This window comes from Protopterus annectens, chromosome 7.part0, assembly GCF_019279795.1.
Source record: "Protopterus annectens isolate FY-2018-M chromosome 7.part0, PAN1.0, whole genome shotgun sequence".
Lineage (NCBI taxonomy): Eukaryota > Metazoa > Chordata > Ceratodontiformes > Protopteridae > Protopterus > Protopterus annectens.
This window is the reverse complement of record NC_056739.1, coordinates 1,713,731,190-1,713,754,237: the sequence shown is the minus strand read 5'-3', so window position 1 is coordinate 1,713,754,237 and position 23,048 is coordinate 1,713,731,190. Positions and strand designations below refer to the sequence as shown.

The following is a 23,048-nucleotide window of genomic DNA, read 5'->3' as shown; positions in this document are numbered from 1 at the left end:
CACTCTTATGAAGAATAAGCCGCATAGAGTTGTGTCCACAGATGCACAAGCAGACGTGCCTCATTGACCTTATACAATGAGCATATATTCATTTATTAATTTTTCACAGTCGGCTTTATCCGATTCACGGTGGTGATGGCGGTTTAAAGAGTATTCCACTCCATATTAAAATGTTTGATAATTTTGAAACTGGCATTGTCTATCGGGATCTATTAATTTACTTCACTTCAGTCATGTGACATATTTCGTGCAATTAGGTTGCAACACTTGGAATATTCACCGCAGTGTTTCTAATTTGTTCTCTTTCTGAATAAAATATTTTAAGAGTTTATGGAGTAAAGTCTAAGAAAAATCGATAGCAATGTGGAAGGAAGAACCCCTCCACCCCCAACCCATTCATTAACGATCAAACTGAAATGTTTATACTTCCCAAGGAGGCATGCATAGTTTAGTTCTGTTAAGAATTAATCCAGTATCATCACCTACTACTACTTGTTCAAGTAACATTTCTGCATAGTCTGCAATAACTTTTACAACTGTACAACCCAAGGGTTTCACCTGCTCGTTAAGGTTGCCACCTGTCCCACTTTGCGAGGGACAGTCCCTCTTTAGACAGTTGTGTCCTGACAAAAAATTTAAAAATGGCAAATGTCCTGAGATTTTGGGACAAAGTTATTTCCTATATGTTATATAATAGTTGCATAAAACAGTTATTCTGTATCTAAAATACCTAAATGTTATAAGAAACAGAATAAACAACTACAATGCTACAAGAATAAGCTTTTATTTAGACAAAAAAGTTAAGTTCTAGAATTTGTACTGACCGTGGGTATGTGTCGGCCTGTAAAATCTGATCTTTGTCCCGAAAATGTCCCACTTTGGCCATTTGAAAAGGTAGCAACCCTACAGTGTTGTATAAAGTAAAAAACACCATTTTGAACGAATTAACATAAACAAAACTACACAATTTTAAAGTATAACAACCATTTGCTCTCTGTATGAAATAAATGTATTTACAATTTTATTGACTCTGTAATATGGGATTGAAATGTTCGTATGAGTGATGCGCACAGGTTTAATTCGAAATGAAAATCAAGGGAAATTGTAACATTAACTGTGACATATTACAGCTGCAGTGAGAAGTATTCCATGGACTAAGAAATTCTGTGTAAATAACCTCAACCAGCATATGTTGTACTGACTGCTTTAGCTACCTAGAACATACACGTTTTATTCATTTTAAAGAATAGACCAGTTACAAAGTATTAACACTCTTATGTTCACGGGAAACATACGGGCAGCTATTTTCAGTTTAGATGGTTCTTGTTATCAGGAGGTCAGAAGCAGTCCTAGACTGCCCTTGAAATAGGTATTGTTTTCAGAGGGCAAAAGCAGCACCATCACAAACACTCCCGTTTATTGTGGTGGTCTTGCACAGCAGGGCTGAGAAGGAACCGAGGATGTGTCCATGGTTCTGAAAGCATAGCACCTTTAGGGGACGCGGTGTAAGTCGGTGCCTGTCCAGGGTCCTGAATAGTTCAGTTTGCTATTTGGACTGGGTGACATCAAATAAAAGAATGTTAAGAGTGTGGACAGGATGCAGAATTACTTCGTAGTAAACAGAAATTTTAAGGAGGCAGGGCTTGTAAGAACTGAAGGATTGGCTGATCTACTGAACCGTCGGTGCAGTCTTTCCTTAAGAGCATTGACGTAGAAAAGGAGATTATTCATGCCTACTTCTTAAAACCGAGAGAAGCACTTCTTCAGAAACTCGGAACACTAGGGACCAAGTTGGCAGGAGTTGACGAGAATCGCACCGAGAAAAGTTTTAAAGGTAAGAATTGTAGGTATAATCATTTAACATACTTTTATGTATTTAAGCGTAAGTTCTTACACAGTATAGCTCTTTGAAAACGAGGTGAGGAGGGGACACAGACAAAGTCTTTAAACTGAAAGCATTTTTTAAAACATAGAGTTGTCTTAGAAAAGTGATAGGATAAAGTGTTTTTTTCTGAATAGTTATATGCCTGTGACTGTAGGGCTCTTATTAATTAACAGAAAATATCATTGCTATCATAATCTTTAAGGACTGAACGAGCAGACAAAACCACCGAGGATCCAAACAGTCCAAGAGAGCTGAGAATCATAAATTGCATAGTAGCAGTAAGGGAACTGTGTTTTGAAGATGCTTAATGCATTTACAGTTGTTTTTAATTTTGCAACCAAAGTGAAACATGACTAACTTGCAGGTCTAATTGTAAAATGAGCAGTAAAAGGGTTAAACAACACATGCAAGCATATCTAATCCAAAACTAACAAATACTCAATGTGATTTGTGAAAACAAATTATATCTCTATCTGTGTGTGTGTGTGTGTGTGTGTGCACGTGTGTGTAGCAACTTGACTAATAGTTTTGAAGCCGTTAAGCATCTGAAAGAAAGCCAAGTTAACATTGCATAAGTACAGTGCTGGGGGTAGATGTACCAACATTAAAAATCAAATAAAAAGAAAATGGGCTAATGTCTATACGTGACAGGTCTATGTCCTATTGGATGTTACCAGTATTGTTTAGCTGAGAGTTGTGCCTGTCACACCTATGCTAGAATTCTCCTACTGTTTGTGAACCAATTGTTTCCTCAGGCAAACATACTTTTCATGTACATACCCACCATTCTGCATTTGCAAAAACACATGCTGCTACTATTGAAAAATATGGGAGAGATGTCCTTACATTTATTGGTAGATGACCCATAATTGTTTTCTTGTGCTCTTTCATTTGAGAATCTTGCTTTGTGATTGAACTGTTGCCTCCTTGAGATTTTGGGCTAAATAGATGTTGATGAAATACTCCAGTATTGTTTGACTTTCTGTAAACACATCCCTGGCTTTATTTCTTGTTCATCTTATCCATGCCCTCCTGTAATGGACTGGGTCAAGAATATGGTAATCCTGTTTGATAAGAACCTCTCTATGTCTAGTTAGTTTGCTAATATATTTAAACTCATCATATTCATCTGAAAGAAAAAAAAACTTTTCTAGATTCAAACTTGATCCTGCTCAAGGACTTTGTAATGCTGGTACCACCGGTTGTCACCTCATATCTTCATAATACTGAATTTAGGATTCAGTGCAAGACAGCTAAACCTTTCACAGTCAGTGCATACTCCACTGCATATTTTGTTATTAGGTCTAAGCAGAGCATATATCAACAAAACAGAGCATATATCAACTGTGTTTATGGATCTGCACTAACTATTAATATAATGGATGATCACCTGTAAGATTTATTTATTTACTTAGTTTTTAATCAGCAAACCACTATACATTTTATACCTAAAGTAAATGACTAAACAACTAACCCTTTCCTTTTCATCTATATCATTGCATTCCACTTGCTGGTGCTGGGCTGCTAGAGACTCATACGATGCATTTAAAATGAAGGATTTGGATTTTGCCTTCACTGTTCCTAGTCTGTCATTATATTTTTCTTGTCAAGCCTAAGACTTTAACCCAGTCTTAGCTGGAGATCTGAGTTGTCATACAATGTCTGCAGTTCTGGCATTCATTCGGATATGATTGGTTTACTTGATGCATTTCATTCAAACATGGCTTGCTTATTGGATGCATTTTGTCATAATTATATTTTATTTATTTTTAACCAGGTAAGCCAAATGGACACAAGAGTGTCTTTTCAGGGGTGACCCAGGAGCACTGACTGGTGTAGTAATTTACTCAAGCGTCACACACAAGACAAATGGAGACTAAGAGAACTAAAACCAGGATGAATGAAGCAATTTGTTAATAGCTTATAGCCTTAATCTTTTGTGCTAACTGCCAGACCTGCACTTGAATTTACAATCTATATGTTACTGTGTTTGCAGTGTTTAATTATTCTTATTGTAATGCACATTGTTAAATAAAATAAGATTTTACCTATTTCTTTAATACTTATTTCCCCACCATGGCTACCAAAATCTCTGTCTTCATTTACTTAATTTTATTATTCTGACTACATATATGATAATATATTAAAGTATTTAAATATTATAGTTAGTATTATTTAATCTAAACTCAGTCAGATATTTACTGTCATAGCTCTATGGCTAGATACAGTGTCTAATATATATATATATATATATATATATATATATATATATATATATTATATATATATATATATATATATATATATATATATATATATATATATATATATATATATATATATATATATATATATATATATATATATAAGAATTTGTATATAGAAATCAGTCTCTCCCTATATAAACCAATTCATGTTAACGTCAATGGTTCACTGATTGTCAGAAATTATTTGCTGAAGTTATTTTTGTCACTTTCATTTTACTTAATATTTTATTTTTTTAGTAAGTTGGTTTACAAGAAAATAGAAGTGTTTCTTTCTTTGTTTGTCCATCAGTTGGCATAGTCTGTTGCTGATATACAGCTACACTAATTTATGTAAACAGAATCAAGTTTTGATGGAGTATGAAGGGACAGAAAATTTTAAGCAGTGCCATTTGCATTAGTAAAAATAAAGGTATTAAAGAAACCATTTAAATGTTATAAGAGGTGTCTGTAAAATACTACATGAAAACATGGTATAGTTGATCATTTTAGAGCTTTCACAGATATTTCACTTGATATTTATGAAATTTTAGAGCTTTCACAGAGATTTCACTTGATATTTATGATTATTTCTTTGAAGTGAGTTAGGGAATGGAACAATATGTGTTTAAGAAGGGGAGAAGTGTTTTTGAAATCTTACAAACTATATTGTAGATGTTTTTATATCTAAATGAAACACCTTCTTTAATATGCATGGCATTGCAACCTGAACTTTCAGACACATAATGTTTGATTATTTTGTTATAGAAGCACATACTTAATTCAAATAATCAAGGGAGGAACATTTCCTATGTATGACAGGCTAAAATAATCAATTGTTAAACTATGACTGGATGCTGGAATAGTACAACATAGCTTTATAGTTTGCATATTTAAATATTTTGATAAACATTACTGAAATGTATGGATGCTGGAATAGTACAGCCTGTCTTTATAGCAAGCATGCCTAAATTTTTCAGTAAACACGTATACGGTTTCACCATTACAGATGAATAGAAACTGTATTCTACATGTATGTGTTTATGCAATGATTTATTACATTTATGAATTAAACAAAATAATAGGATATCAGAGGCTATCATTAATCTCATTTCTGAAGTGACAGTGTTAGTCAGTAGTGCAGGAAACAGAAAACACTGTAATAGAAATTAGATTCAGAAGTACATTTTCTAAACTTGGGATGTCACAGTAGAGTAGCAGTTAGTGTTTCTGCTAAACATTGCTTGGATCTGCAGTTTTTTTCCTGGGTGTGGTATCTTCTGTGTGGAGTTTACATGTTTTCCTTGTGTAGTTTGTCTTACATTCTAAAGGCATGAAGCAGGGAGGACTGATGATTCTAAAGTGCCATATGTGTGTGTGTGTGTGTGTGTGTGTGTGTGTGTGTGTGTGTGTGTGTGTGTGTGTGTGTGTGTGTGTGTGTGTGTGTGTGTGTGTGTGTGTGTGTGTGTGTGTGTGTGTGTGTGTGTGTGTGTGTGTGTGTTTGTGAATGTCCTTAAGTAGAATACGACCCTATCATGAAATGACTTCTTACATCATGGCCTGATACACTTAGGCTCCCAAATGTACAGTAAAATGTCTAGAGTAAACAACACTAGCATATAGAAAAATGTAGCATTTAACAGAAATCAAATCATGAGCTAAAGGCAGAGTTATAATTAGGAGAAACTGAATAAATGGCAAAATAGACTAATGCCAAGATACACATGGAAGGAAGGTGGGGATTTTTTAGCATAACTATGATGTGTTAAACCCAACTAAGTGTTGTAGAGGAATAAAGCCTTGAATACAACCCAGATTGTCTGAGTTCAAGTAGTGCTTTGGATGCTAGAAGGGACAGAGAGTTTGTAAATGAATAGCCAGTGCCTACTCACCTCTCCTATAGAAAGGAGTAGTACCACTCCTGGAATGACATTAATTTCCAGATATCACCCACACTGGAGGAGATTATTACTCTAAGAGAATGGACTATGTGTTAAATTGTTTTGTATTTTTTATTGCTACATACTTTTTAAAAATATTTTGTATGTAAAATAGTTACTCCACCTAATGTTTTAAACTTGCTGTAGGATATGTGATTGCTGTTTGTGAAAGTATTTTACATAGAAATAAGTTATGTAAGCATTTAATCCCAGAGATTCAGGAAAGCTCTACCACATCATAATAAGGACTGAGGTAAAATGGGACTGTTAACATGATGCGGTAGTTTGAGATGCATAGTTATGTCAGCCATGATGAGGAAAGACCTAATTATCAACTCATTTGCATATCTGTGAATCAGAGTTAACTACAGCAGTGTGCAGATCAGCACTTCTGTGGTAGTAAATAGTGAAGGACACAGTATATAAGCACAGCCATTTCCCCCAAGTCTCTCTCACACACACACACACACACACACACACACACACACACACACACACACACACACACACACACACACACACACAGACACACACACACACACACACACACGCACACACACGCACACACACACACACACACACACACACACACACACACACACACACACACACACACAGACTGAAACACTGGAGTCTCCTTACCTGTACCTGCGTTGACCAAGCATACTCATGTCTCCTTTTCCAGATCCAGGATGTCAGGGAAAGTTGCAGTCTCACAGCATATCCCTTAAACTCCCCCTACCTCCAATCTTTGTACTGTTAAGTGCCATTATGGCAGACAAGTTTAGAGTAATTCTGGGTGGCTAGTGGCTACCCGCACTCCTGGTCCCCATGCTGTAAAGTGCCATTATGGCACAGAAGTTAACAGGACTATCCCTGTTGTCTAGTGTTCCTCCCACTCCCTGATCCCTGCACTGGTTTAAATGTCATTACAGCACATGAGTTTAGAGTAGTCTCTCTGATGTCCACTGCCACTCCCCCCCAGATTCATGTACTGTTAAGTGCTATTATGGCACACAAGTTTAGAGTAATCTCTGATGGGTAGTGGTCCCCTCACCCTCAATCCCCATGCCATTTAAGTGCCTTTATGGCACAATTCTTATGTAGTCTCTGGTGGCTAGTATTCCCCCCATCCACGTATCACAGTAATCCCTGGTGTTTAGTGGTTCCCCCCACACAGTGATGTAGACTTCTATTTGTTAGCCTAGGAATGTGTGGCAGTATGACAGCAACCTCAACTCACTCTCACACCCATGTATGCATCAAACACATACATTGACAAAGCCCCCTATTCATGGAATTGCACTCTCTCACTCTTATCCATTCATCCATTCACACACCCATGCACATACCTAACTGATACCTTCACTAACTCCTTTGTTACTAACCTCCAGGCAGGCACATACACACACACACAGAGTCACAGGCCCTTCACATACACTCATGCACACACATTCTAGACTAAACTTCCCAGCACTTACTTCTACACTGATGGGTGAATACAGCCTTTCAGCCACTTTCAATACTGCCGCATGGTAAGTGCAGCCTTGCTCTCTACATAGCTAAGTGATTTCATTAATTGCTCACAGCATAGAAACCTTGTGGGAGGCAGTTCTTGGAGAGAGAGTACAAGGCATATTAGCATATGCCTCTCTCCTGAACTGCCTCATTAGCATACAGCATAGCCACAGAGACAGCCCAATGTGGAGGTGCACAGCTTCCTGCTAAAGTGCCATATAAGGGCTGTCTTTGGATTTAAAAAGGATACTGGGAGATGTACACATCGTGTAAACCTTGTGATAATCTTTATGAATTTCTGTCATTGTCTTCACACACACACACACACACACACACACACACACACACACACACACACACACACACACACACACACACTCACACACAGCCAGACAGACTCACTCCCATACACATAGAAGCACATACACACACACACACACACACACACACACACACACACACACACACACACACACACACACACACATACACACACACACACACACACACACACACACACACACACACACACACACACACACACACACACACACAGAGAAAATGTGCCCAGCAGTTACAGCCACTTTGTTGAGTGATTATACTTCAGATGTCTTATTATGTTCAATTGAATGAAAAAGTAATAAAATGTAAGTTATTGTAACCCCTGTGTCTCTTAACTGTCTCTGTATTATTGCACATGTCTGCTCTGTTGTAGTTTGATTTTTCCAAGTCTTTTGGGTTTCTAATACTGGGATGGGAATGGACCCCATTCCTAAGTCAAAATATGATTAAAGTTCATGAAATTAGTATTGTTTTAATCTTCGATATTAGCCAAAAGTGCTCTTTGCAGCACCTGCAATGTATCCAGAAATGACTACTACAATTTATATGGAGTTACATCTATCAGTAACATGTCTAAATATGATTGTAGATCCTTTTTTATAAGACCCATTGCTCTTACTACTGTTGGGACTGTCTGGGTGTCCTTCTTCCACACTGCCCCCATTTCTACCTGCAAATCTTGGTATTTTATGACTTTGTGTCTCTTTCTACATAAGACACTGTAATCACTGGGTGTAGTAATTTCAATGATCAATGCTGCTTTTGTCTATTTTTCACAGACCACTATATCTGGTTTTCTCATATCTATTTTTTTGAACTGTTGCTAATGGGTGATTCCATGTGATATATATTTCATCATTTTCTATAATGCTTTGTGGTTCATGTTTCCAATGCTTCTCAACTACTTCAGTATTATAATATTTGCACGATCCCCAATGTAACAGTCTTGCCACATTATTATGCCTTTCAGTATACAGGCCTTTTGCCAGCAAAACATATGTGACTGTTTCTCATTTTGTTATACAAAACCTGCATTTCTCTGTTTTTCCAACATGTTTAATGGATTTTATAAACCAACATGCACATAGTCCACTGTCCTGGGCCATCAAAATTAACATTTTGTCTTTTGGCATAAATTCACCCCTCCTTAACCATTCCTGCATCAGATCCTGATCAACAGGAGGTTCTAGGAGTGTTTTGTACTTGCAATTCTATTTATGCATTTTCCAGATCTCTTGCCTTCTCGTCTGCTCCTTTACCTTATATTCTTATTTTGTTTATTGGCACGTTCAGTCGCTGCCTGATTTTTCTCTACTTCTAGTTTGATTTCTATTCCTGCTTGACACCAATATGCTTCTGATTAAGTTGGGAAGTCGTCTTAGATTTGTTCTCCTCATGTTTTAAAACTTTCGCTATGTTTGGATCTTGTGAGATCAGCAGATATGTATACAGTCTTACGATTGCAGCTCTATACATGCAATGAATTCCAGGGAGGCCCATACCTCCTTAAAAATGGGGAATATATCTAATTTTGGTATGCACTGAGTTTTATAAATCACTTGATAACCATGAAGCATTTTTCTTGTTTTCCTGTCCAACTGATTCAATAGCTTATGGGGCAAGTCAATCACCCCAAAACTGTAAGTTGTGCTAGGTGTCAGGGCTGTTTTCAGTATTAATTTTAGTCTTCTAAAATTTTCCTTACTAAGTTTTGTTCAAATGTATTCATGTTTTATTTTTAATCCTTCATCACTTCCTAAATATTTATACACTCTCTCTTGCTCAAGTTTTTTCTTATCAGATTTCTGTCCCAGACAGATATTTTCTTGGTGCTGCAGCTTTCCTGCTTTAAAGGTTGCTTTTGCACATTTATCAAGACCATCTGAGAAAGTTTTGACCACTTGCTGTTGTCCTTTTAGTTCCTCATCTGATGAACTATACAGTTTTAAATCATCCACAAAAATAAGATAAGAGATCTTTACACTATGTTGTTTTCTGGGAGCCAGATTATAGCCATGACCTAATCTGTTAAGTAGACAACTTAATGGGTTAAGGACAAGACAAAAAGAGCAGTGGTGACAAAGAGTCACCCTGGAATATCCCCTTTGAATTGTATCCCTGGGGTATTAATTTATCCTTTATAATGATTTAGCTGTAAAGTGGTTTGTCACTGTTTTTCCTTTAGTTACTTTTTTTTACTTTTATGCTTGCTAAACAACAAAGCCATATTTAGGAAGTATAAAATTGGTGGACATTTGCTTTTTTCTGGATGAGCTTCCTGTCACTTTAATATACTCTTGTGAAGGGGTGGACTTTTTTTTTATTAGGCATTACCTGTACATTATCTCTGCACTGCAATGTTCATTCTCCATTTGGGGTGAAGATATATGATTCACCCATTCTCCAACAAAGCATAAGTGTAACTAGGATTGAATAGTGTTACATTTATCTAGGTATCTAAGAGAACATATTATTTATTTTATTAATTTGACATGTAGTACAGAGGATTAAGAGTATAAAGTGCTCATAAAATTACACCATGTAGTCCTGGGTTTGATCCCCATAGTCTTTATTTGCTTATCTTGTGACCCTGTGCATGTAATATAATCAGGCAGTACTTCCAGTTTGCCTTAGAAAAGTGGCACTTGTATCTAACATCCTGTTAAAATATACATTTTTAAAAAGAAGCCTTCATCTTACTTTAGGACCTATTATCCATCACGAGTAAATTCCTTTTAAAAATGGATATACAAGACACTGGTACATATACTTCAATTACCTGAACATGTTGCCTGAGTGGAGTTCCTACAAGCAATTGCTACAGAGCTGATAAATACTAAGTAAAGTAGTACCCCCCAATTAAACCCAATCCCCCTTATTAATCAGCACATACCAAGATAATTTGCAAGGTACCCGATTTGCATGAGTTTTGTTTCTGAAATATGGATGTCACTATCTTAATATTGTCATACCTACTGCCTATTCTCATTGAAACTTCTAAGATTTTGTCATTATTTGCAATCTTTCTGTCCAGTCCTTGTTCACAAACAAGGTGATAAAAGATAAAGTATTATCATGGTGCTTAGAAAATGTGATAGTAACTAGATCATGGCTATTATTCTGCTATGGCCATGAGTTCAAACTATCTTAACTACTGAGTATGAGGCTACTTCTAAGTAAGAAGAAAGAAAAAGCATGGTTTTGGAATTATTAATGCAAATATGAACAAGCATTATTTGACTCCTAGGGGCATCAGTAGGAGTTAACTGTTGAAACACCTGGAGATGCACTTGGTTGTAATGAGTTAATATGCTAATGCTAGAGAAATTACATATGGTGATAGATGTCTGGTTATTGAAATTACATATGGTGATAGATGTCTGGTTATTGAAGTTACATATGGTGATAGATGTCTGGTTATTGAAGTTACATATGGTGATAGATGTCTGGTTATTGAAGTTACATATGGGGATAGATGTTTGGTTATTGCTGGCACTGTCCATATGTAGTCTTCCTTTGCAAGTAAAAAAACAGGATACCCTTTCCTTGTAGATCTGTTTCTCAAAAAAACAGTTTTTCTGGCAAATCACTGAGGACAGATATCACTAAATGATGATACAATAAACTCTTAGTTAACCATAACTCAAGCAACCAGCAAAAAAAAAACAAACAAAAAAAAAACAGAAGAAATACAGTACAATTTTCATGTGTTGCACTTTTTGTTTCCCTCCATTTTTAGAGTTTTAGAGTTTTAAAAAGGAAGATAGGAATACATTCTCTCTCTCCCCAACCTGAGAACAAGTCAAACCAAACAAATCATATAGGGTACAGTATTAGTCAGCACCATTTTTAATAGTAACCCTCAAGAAACCAGAAAGTACAGTTATCCAGCATCTACCTATCCCCATGGGTACTGGTTAACTGAAACTTTACTATATGCATCTGAGTTCCAGACTTTATAACCTTCAGAAAATGCATGCTAACACAAACCCTGTTATTTTAGCAATTCTTAAGTTTATGAGAACAATATTTAAAACAAGTCAGTAGTTTTGATCCGTGTGCCTGCATTATTTTAGGCTTTGTCCATATTTCTTGCTCTAAGAGGTGAGACGTATGCCTAGCACAGTGGAAAATAACTAACCCCTGAGGACAAATAAAAGCATAGATGCACGATGGGCCATTTATAACTTATGAAAATATAAAACCATTGCCATCTTGGCTCATGAAGTCATCACAGTCTTGATAACTATCTTGTTTTTAGACAAAGAAAGTTCAGATTTTTTTTAAATTCATCTATATAATATTCATTAAGATGGTTGCCTGGAGATGGCTCTGTTGCTTCTACAAAGTAACAGTGTTGGTGGCCATCAGAATGTAAAGTAATTACTGTATTTTACAACTATCTAATAGACTTCTTGCTGCACTAGTAAACTGACCACATGTCATTTGTGTTTCAACAGATTTAAAGTTAGCAGATAATATTTAAAGTAATAAATTATTGTGGCAAAAGTTACAGTATTTGTGCAAGTATATTGCAGCTTATACACAATAAAGTTATCCATAGTCATACATTCAAAATAGCCTTTAAGCCATTTTAATTAAGTTGTATTTAGATACTTTTTGTTAGGTGATATTCTCTGAAAATTTGTTCAGAACATGCAAGATAATAGGCTTGTTAATGGCAATGGAATATAATGTCCATTGTGTGGAAAGTGTAGTCCCTTCCCCCATCAGGGATACAGGAATGACTAAAATGCCTTAGAATTGAGTTTTGGATTAGATAAGTAAGATGATCATTCCTTGAGGAGCTCTATGCTGAGGTGAGGATGGGGTTTATGAGAACAATGAGGTGCTGCAGAGGGGAGTTAATAAAACAGAGCCGAGAATATTACCCAGATCATCTAGCCATAAGAATAATCACAGTTATATCCATTTTATGAATAGGAGGGAACAGTTCACAGACAAATGAAAACATTCCAGAACTTATATTACACAAAGGATAAACTGGAGTGGGGATACAGTTTCAAATTTCTTCTGTCAAAACTTATTAGTGAAATGACAGCCAAAATCCTGAAAGCTTCTATGCGCAAACTAGAAACCCGGTCTAATAAAAAAATTATTTTTGCGGGGATCTTTTATTTTTATGAGCAAGTATTTCAAAAGAAGGAGCTGAAGTAAGCAAATAAGATTACTAAGTAAGGTGGATGGTTGTGTTATCTAGCTAGGGCCAAGAAAACAACAGCTACATCATCCTAATACCAGAAATACCAAGTTGTATACAGTAGGCATAAATATGACATAATAGTCACTTTGTGGAAGGAGCTGCTTATATAACGACATCATCTGACTCAGGCCCTCCACCACATATAGCTGTCTAGAGAAGGATCACCCTTGTTTACCTTGATGGTGACCCTCACTGCTTTAAACCTATCACCGTACTTTGTCGACCAGAATGGTAACTTAGCAGTGTCTCTGCTGTCTCATGGTATGATGTTCCTGTCTGGCTCACACACTAGCATTATTTCATCATAATTCTTTTGCAAAGCATTATTACAATCCCCTTATGTAATTTAAGGCCCACTGCATGGACATCATCCCAACACGTTTGAGGTTGTGTATTTAATTATTAGCTGAAAGCAAATTCCTTAAAACTTTGTAATAAAATGGCTCCATGATTGAAAAACACAAAAACACCGTCTCTAGTTTTTTGCTAACTTAAGTACGCATTTCACTTTTACCAGTGTACCTGTTGTGCATGTGTGTGTGTGTGTGTGTGTGTGTGTGTGTGTGTGTGTGTGTGTGTGTGTGTGTGTGTTGTGCATGCGAGGAAATGGAACCAGACCCTGCACAAAAAATATATATTTTGCATTCTGATTTGCTCTATTGACATCCAGTCACTGATATAGTGAGTGGCAGAAAATCTGGTATTGATAGTACATTCATGAACAAATAGTCACATGTTCTTCAGGGGGTATGCATTGTGTTACAGACACATCCTTAGTATTGTGATTAGGTAGACCTAACATTAATTGTTCTGTCTTACATCACCTAAGAGTTTTGGGTCTCTCGCATAATGTTGTTTTGTCTTCTGTTATTGTGATATTTTGCTCCAAAAAATTGAAGAATCTGTATATGCTAATTAGCAATGGAACAATTTGTACATAGCCTTAATGGAGTTTATTTCAAATCATGTAAAAATGATTACCTTACTGACTACATTAATAATATTGCCTGCTGAAGGGAAATACTTTTCTGCATATGTTTAACTAAGATAATATATTTTAATTTGCAGAACCATGGCTTGTAGGTATTTTTTCAAACATTTCTTTAGAAAATGTGTCGTTAATTTGTGAAAAGTGTTTTATCTGTTAAAAGCAGTAATAATGAGAAACATTTCATAGGTCATATAGAGGCAGATGAATTGGCCGGAAAGCATATATGCATATTTGTATAACATACTATTTTGCAGGATACTATTGGTAAATCATGTAAAAATACTTTGTTATAAGGTTATCAGAATAAAATGGGTTCGAAAAAATAAAACTAAAGTTAATGGTGGTCTAATAAACTGCATGTGCCTTTAAGGCTTACATTTTTTTTCTGCAAGTTTTTATTGAAAACTAACATTATGTCTTGAATGTTATGTCCCCCTTTAATGTACTGAAAATTGTGAACTATTTTTGATTCTTTCAAAATATCTTTTCGGACTTGCATATATGACTGCAACCTTTATGAAAAGATGAAACTGGTTATCACGGGTAGTCTTTTGTATGACATTTGTAGGATCTGACATGGAAAAGTGTATTTTATAACAAATATAGACTTAAAGCAATATATCAAAGACATAAATCATGAATTGTATAGCAGTGGTATAGAACTGGAAGAATATATACAAACATCAATAAAATGAAACCCCATAACTGCAGCAGTATGAATAATGAAATATGAATAAATACACGGACCTAGTGAAATCACATTAAAACATTAATGACTTTTTGCAAAGGAGTGTGCAACCCGAGGGGGGGCACCCCTCTTTATTTAAATATACCAAATTAATGGCTGCACAACCATGGGGAAAGAGTACGTACCCTACAAGGCATAATCCCCTTTTACAATGTCCCTTCAGCATCCCAATCACAGCAATACTGGCTTTTGATATAACTGCAGTTTATTTATTTGCCTGACATTACATGATGTGATGGTATACATTGAGATTTAATGCCATACTCAAAAATTATAATTATTTCAAATGTAACATTAAGATGGAAACAAAGTGCTCTAGCCTAAATAGCACAAGAGGTTAGAAACTCTCTTGACTACAAATATTATTTGTAACAGTTTTGTTCTCATTTTTAAGGAGACACAGTTTTTCCATTCTTAAACAGTTTACTGTTAAATAAAGTCTGGCAATAAGGTTATGAATTTGTTTTACAATTGTATTGCTATGATTATTAATGGTAGAGGTCATTATAGTTGCCAAGAGATATACCCAGGCATTTAGAGAGGAGCAGTAACATCAAAATTATTTTACTGTTTGCTATTAGGTAGCTTTGTACATGATAAATCACATATCTCTTATTTGCATTCATGATAACTTCCCATGTTCTTTCCGTCTGCTGCTTTTTGCCAGAATTTGGATAACAGTAAGCAAAATTAGTAATATTTGTCACACTGAATCTGGATTATTAATGGGACTGAAGTAAAACCAACACATAATCCATCAGAAACAGTTTTGCGGAATGCTGCTTCCTAAAAGGATTCCGAGTAACTGACTTTACTACGACTGGGAAGCAGAAGTTTATCAGGAGATTAACACTATCAAACATTGACTTCCTCTATAAAGATGGATAAAGAAGAGTCTTTTTAAGGGAGACAGACCTTCAGTACCTACTTGTGGGGATCTGCACTCCCAGTTCCCCACCAAACTAAAAGTGCTTACTGCAAGATCACTTAAATTTGGGGATAAGGGTAAAACCTTCTTATCCCCATTGTTCCGTGATCACACAAATATAGCTGCAGTGTATCAGTAAATCAAATTCTCTGCATCCATCATCATCATCAACCCCTCTTTTCCCATTTTTTACATGATGTTGGGATGTTGCATCTCTCTCTCAATTTAATGTCTCTCTCCTACCTTCTTTGATAGTCACACCTTGCTTTTTTAGGTATTCTTTTACAGAATCCAGCCATATCTTTTCTGGATGCCCTCATTTCCTCCTGCCTTCTTCTTGTCTCTTCCAAATCTTCTTCAACATATTGTGTTCTGCTTTCCTGCACATGTGCCTGAACCACCATAATCTGTTCTCTTTGACATTCTCTGCAGTTGGAGCTGCTTGGGTTTCTGCATATGATGTCCTCATTCTTCGTCTGTGCCACAGTACATATCCTACTAACCATCTATAGCATTTCATGTCCATCACCTCTAGCTTTCTAAACTGTTCCGCCTTCACTGTCTATGTTTCTGTACCATACAGTTGTATTGGTTACACCACCATTTTGTACACCTTATGTTTCAGCTTCTTTGGAATTCTTTTGCCACATACTACACCTGACACTCTGTGCCAGTTGGCTGCAGTCCCCCTGATTCTAATTTTGACTTCTGCATTCAGATTTCCCTTCTCCTCAACCTCCCTCCCTGATACATGAAGCTGTTAACCTGCTCCACTCTTTTCTCTTCCATCTCAATTTTTAGTTTCTTCTAATTTCGTCCATTGCTGTCATTACAATTGTCTTATTTGAAATCAATTTACTCCCATGTGCCTTCAATTTTAACAGCCATTCTTCTATCATTTGCTGACATTCTCATTCAGAGTCTGCTTGTAATGCCACATCATCTGCATACAGCAGATTCAGCAAATCCAGTTTTCCAGGAAAATCAATGGCATTTTACATTTTATGTGAGGAGTAACCATTCCCTCACTTTCCAATGAGGATTTACTTCTAAACCCTCTTAAGCTAATATAATATGTTTAAGTCTGACACAGCCAGGACTAAGCAATTCCTCTTCTGAGCAGTGTTACATAATTCCTAGCCCAGTCACAGAATTATTATTTTTGACAAAATTTGATTAACTCATTTCAGGTAGTAAAGCTTCTGTGGGATATTTTTCCATCAAGAGGAAACTCCTTATATTGCAGTTGCCTGTTGTCAGAATGAGCTAATAAGCCTGTCTAGCCTACTCCTTAAGTGCATTTATATAAATTTTGCATCCATGTTTAGACATTGTTAACTGCTTCTTGAACTAAATGTTGCAGCATATTCTTGCATCTGTAAATATGCATATATATATATATATATATATATATATATATATATATATATATATATATATATATATATATATATATATATGTAGCATATCTTTGCATCTATAAATATGTTTTGATCATTTCTTATGTGATCTTATTCACCTGGGCTGTGCCTGCAAATTGTCCATTAAGATTAGTGCACTACTCTGGTAAGCAAATATAAATAAATAAATTTAACATTTGCTTTTTTACTGGTTAAGACTCATGCTTCATACCTACAGAGTCCAGGGTTCAATCCTGATCTCAGTGTCTCTGGTGTTTGCTTGTTTTTTCTCTGTGCCTGTGTGAGTCTTGTAGGTAGCCTGATTACCTGTCACTTCCACAAACATAGGTTCATAGGTTCATAGATTAGTACTTAGCTAACTGCCCTTGTGAGCCATTTTAAGCCTAGCCAATTATCCCTTGTGCTCGCTGATTAGCTGTGTAAATTGTCTGTTTACATTGAAGTTATCATTGCTTTTGCGACCCATAGAGTACGGCTAAAAATGGTCTTTGATGGTCAATTGACTTAAGTGGTTAACAAATGGGTAAAAAAGTAACATTCTACATACTTCCCATTCTTCCCTTGCCCTTCAGCCTTCCTCCACTTATTCCATAACCTTATGAATGCCTCTGTAGGTTCCTTCTTAAACACCCATCTCAATAACCAATTCATTGGAACCACTAACCCCCAATGAGAGATTCATGGAATATTTACTTCCTATATTCTACTGTGTATGCACCTTCTCAGTTGTTTGTCCTTCTTTTTCAGGTTCATTCCTTTACTTCACTCTGACATTATTTTGCATGCACATATCATGTCTTGTGAGAAGTGCTCCAACTCCTCAAGTCTTTTTCCCATACACTACGCCTCCATTCTCCACGATGGTGGTTATATACTTGTGAGACTGGATATCTTTATCTCTCTCTCTCTTTATATATATATATATATATATATATATATATATATATATATATATATTTTTTTTTGCAGTATGTAAATTAAAATAGCAACAGCTCAGAATTGTGCGTGTTATGTAAACTATGTATATTTATTCACATTTTAGGGAGAGTGTATAAGAGTGTATGTGTGTGTTTGTGTGTATGTGTCCTCTTCATTTGTGCACGTTTGCTTAAAATGGAGAAAGCAGTCTAAGATGACAGGTACTAGTTTGTAAAGGGTATATGCTTCTGCAGTTGCTTAATAACTTTGCTGGTACCGATGTATTCTTATTAGAATTTAGTTCTGTTTAGAGATATTGTGCTAGATATACTGAATGGGATGTTGAAGATGAACAGTGAAATGCAAGCCAAGGAATTCATACAAAGGAACATATAATACTCTTTAATATAACAATATAGAATTATCTATATTTAATCTGAAGAACATGCAATATTCCTTTCACTCATCTTTATCATAGACATTTTTTGAAAATATATCTAAAAGTTTTACTTTAAGAATTCAAAGATCAATTTTACTGCAGTCTTCTGGATTTCTTTTTTTTTGGGGGGGGGGGGGGTTAAGATCACTTCCTTATTAACTATGGTTTGTACAGATGGAGTCTATAGTCATATGTAACTGTCATCTTTGATATACTGTAGTGCCACAATGGATCCTGGGAGTCGAGGCCAGCTAGGCTGCAATCTACGCATGAGTTGCTCTTTGCTAATTCTAGGAGCATTTTGCATCACACCAAACATTTGTCTGAGTCAGATTGATCCACTGGCCCTGAGTCGAGCTGACCCTCAGTGCTGGGAATCATCTTCTGCCATTCTTCTTGAAATGAGAAAGCCTCGTATTTCGGACACTGTGACTGGTTTTTGGGACTTCATGATCTACTTGAAATCCTCAGACAATCTGAAACACGGAGCTCTGTTCTGGGACCTAGCTCAACTCTTCTGGGATATCTACGTAGACTGCGTGTTGTCTCGAACTCATGGTCTTGGCAGGAGACATCTGGGAAATCGTCAACAGGAAATTACTGCCCTTCACTCACAAATTACAGGAAGTGAGTATCAGCTTGATTCTACAAAACATTCCTTATCATTTTTGCTTCTATGAAAAGGTCTAATACTACAGTATTTTAAAAGATGGTTATTTAGTACATTTTAAGTGATTATTCTCTCATATTTCTGGCCATTGTATCAGATTTTTGGTTCTTTGATGCTCGAATGTAATCATTTTCCTCTGCACACATTTATTCCATTTTGAAAATGGCAGAAAATATCAAATGCATTAATAAAACACAGAAATGACATGCATTGCTTAACATGGTCTAATCAGACAATTCTAGGAGTTAATTTGAATGAATATGGTCACAATTAATAAAGCAGAAAAAGAAAATGCTAAGCATGTGTTTCCTTTTGAGGTTACAAATGAGCACATGCACTGTCAAATGAATATGATCACAAGTAATAACACAGAAAATGAAAATGTTAAGCATGTTTTTTCCCTTTGAGATTACAAATAAACACATACACTGTCTGTAGAAAGGAACTGATTGTTTATCCATGGCACTTAATAAAACTTACTATATCTTCAGCTTCAGCTGCCCTCTTCATCAATGATTTTCCTATATGCCTGCACATATTTATATATTTTGCTTCCTCTTCATCACTGAACTTCCTGTATGCCAGTTGCACACTTTTATATATTTTGCTTTCTTTCTTGCATCAAAATCCAGTGCATGCAGTTGCCACTTCATGCAGTTTTGTCACCTTCTGCCCTTACCTGTGAGTATTCATTCCTAAGTATACTTTAATGACCACTCACTCTGAGGTACTGTCATACTACATTACCAATTACAAGCCAGTATTTTTAGTTCATTTATCAGTACACCTGTTAAAATGTACTAAACTCTACTTCCATTTTCATGAGTAACACATGAGTGGCAGTATAGTTAAAATTATGTGTATATCACCTCACAGGATGCAATGGTGACAGAAGGAATCAAACTTAGGATTTCAGGATGAAGTCCACTAATAAGTCATTACACTAACTCTGTGTACTGTGCTAGTAGACTGTCATCATCATCATCATCATCATCATCGTCATTTATCAGTATTTCAGCCCTACCTCCCCAAACACACACACACACACACACACACACACACACACACACACACACACACACACACACACACACACACACACACATGCATACAAACACACACACACACGCGCACGCACACATGCACACGCACACACACATGCATACACACACACACACACACACACACACACACACACACACACACACACACACACACACACACACACACACACACACACACCTCTGTCATACACTCTTCCTTTGACCTTTGCATTCGAGGTGTATGGAGTTGCAATTATTCACGCTGAAAGTAATTTATCAAGTTCTGCTTCTTTTCTAAATAATGTTCTAATCTCTCCCCATTCTTTTACTCCTCTGCCCGAAAGGTTAGCCATATTACGGATCTTTGTATCATCAGCAGAAACGTGTGCTTCCTTTTCTAAACCCTTTGTGTTGTTACTAATTATGATATTAGATTGTGACTCACTGGACACTCTGATATGATCATTTATTCTTTCCTTCTAGTTATCTGAGATGTTTAGTTCTGTCTGACATACATTTATGTAAACATCTATGCTATATCACAGCTTATTGATAAATAAAAACAGTAGTTCCCTTGCTATGTTTGCAGACAGACCAGCTGATGAGCCTTTGTCAGTTTCCTTTCTGCTTCTTTAATGCATAACTATATCTCTTTTTTACGAGTCTAAGTGTACCTTTTGACATCACATATTTTCCCTATTATCATTATAATACGTTTACAGGAGGTTACTAGATATACAGTCTAGGAGACCATTGAGGAGCTTAACCCAGTTTCACCATTGGCCCAAAGCACTGCCTAGTTAAGTGACTTGCTCAATGTCATGCAGGAGGCAAATGAAGGCCGAGGGACTCAAACCCTGCTCTACAGGAAGCAGCTCATTAACAGCTCATATACAATGTAGTAAACTGGCACAGATCCAGAAGCGTGATGATATTCACCACTTCAATAATCAGTAACTCAAAGGGACACTTAATTCGATGATGCATCTTACAGTGAAAGCACAACTAAACATAATTACAGTCTTGTAAAAACTGAGTGGTGCCAGTCCCTTTGCTGTACAGGCAGAAGTATGTATTTGAAATCTAAAGGGAATATAATTCTCTGCCTTATTTTTGTTGTTGCCTTCTGTGAAATAATAACTCAATGTATTCTGTAAACCAACAAAAAGAGCCAACAAATACATGCCCATAATTTTTTTCTTTTTCATCTTCAGAGTTTTAACCCTTAACTACAATGTATTTGTTTTTCCTCAGAAGTGTGCCATTTCCTACATGTACAGTACTATGCTTTAGTTTATCATTAATCTGGTCTGCAGGCATGACATTATGTTCATAAGTTAGCCTTGTCTCTTTTCTCTTATTTTTCCTTTCAAAGTCCTTGATTTTTATCTGTATTTTTAGTGGAATTAGATAATAGTGTCATACTACAGAGTTGATGCCACAATTGCCAAATAGCATATTTATGACCCTTTATTAAAAACTGCTGCTAGTCGGAGAACATGTATTCCTATACCCAAATTCTTTCAGACTGGTTTGCTCCAAACACCTTCCAAATGGTGTATTTCTTCAGTGAACAATATCTCAAAACACCTTTACTTGAAGCTAGCTGATTAAATGGAAAATGTATTATCATCTTAGGATAAAAAATAGTGTTTCTGGCTGGCTAAAGTCCCCTATGCTCTCTGTCAATGTAAGACAATCTGAGGTCTTTAAAAATTGATTAATACAGGGTGTAAGTAATGTGCTACATAGACCAACTCAAGGCCCTATCCCTGTATTCTGTCTCCTACAGGCTGTGAGGGGAGATCTATGCCTGCCATACAAGGAATTGTCAGAGTCCACTCTGATGGACCTCCTGCATATTTGCAAAACAAACAGCACCAATGGACCTCCTGCATATCTGCAAAACAAATGGCACCAGAATTACCCATTCTAAAGACTTAAACCTTACCTGTGATATAAATAGGACCTGCTGGAGAGACAGGTATGTATCCTAGGGGGTCGGAAGTTAGTATAATGGTTAAGGTGTTTGCTTCACAGACACAAAGTACAGGGTTTAATTCTCACCTTTGAAGTAGAAATTGGCCTAGGCTTTAAATAGTCCACAAGGCCAGCTAGCCTAGTACATACCTATGAACTACCCCTTCTCTGGAACAGGCTACCCATCCATGTGAAGTAGAGTTCCTCCCTAACCCAAATCAAATATAACTTGGACAATTGGATGGGGAGCAGGAAATTCATCCCTGGTTTGGCACCTGCAAATCTAATGGACACAGGCAGCCTGTTAACGATTCATCTCCCAGGCCTCTGCTTGTACATGTTTCATCTCCCAAGCTCCTGCTTACCATTATGAAGGGTAACAGAACTTGTCAGAGATTTGGGATGCGTGGCTAGGCTTAAAAAGGTCCTTGTGGTCATTAGCCTAGTAAACACCTAGGAAGCTGTAAGTGAATTTAAATGCAGATGAATATACAGTTTGGTCAGCTAGTTGTGGGCTAAAAGGTTTTGTTGACTCAGTCATGCGAGAGCAGCTTGTCAGTCCTCAGTATGATCCTGGATGCATCAATATGTCAGAGCCATGCTGTTACTCTGGAAAGAAATTCTATATCTTCTGTAACTCAGAATCAACTACAGTAAACTCTCAGTTAACCAGAACTCAAGCAACCGGCACTCTCAGGCAACTGGCAAAAAAAAAAAAAAATCAAAGAAATACAGTACAATTTTCATGTGTTGCACTT

The 23,048-nt window shown here is 36.4% G+C and overlaps 1 protein-coding gene across 2 annotated transcripts in view; it reads left to right on the top strand.

The window, feature by feature from the left end:
- Positions 1 to 1,746: 1,746 nt before the first annotated feature.
- The window catches only part of FAM237A (family with sequence similarity 237 member A), a 151,923-nt gene continuing 130,621 nt past the window's right edge, over positions 1,747 to 23,048 (top strand). For both annotated transcript variants that reach the window (XM_044076123.1, XM_044076122.1), the window contains exons 1-2: positions 1,747 to 1,834; positions 18,818 to 19,224. In XM_044076123.1, coding sequence (XP_043932058.1) covers positions 18,825 to 19,224 — 400 coding nt within the window. In that variant the 5' untranslated portion in view covers positions 1,747 to 1,834; positions 18,818 to 18,824. The remainder of the gene's footprint in view (positions 1,835 to 18,817; positions 19,225 to 23,048) is intronic.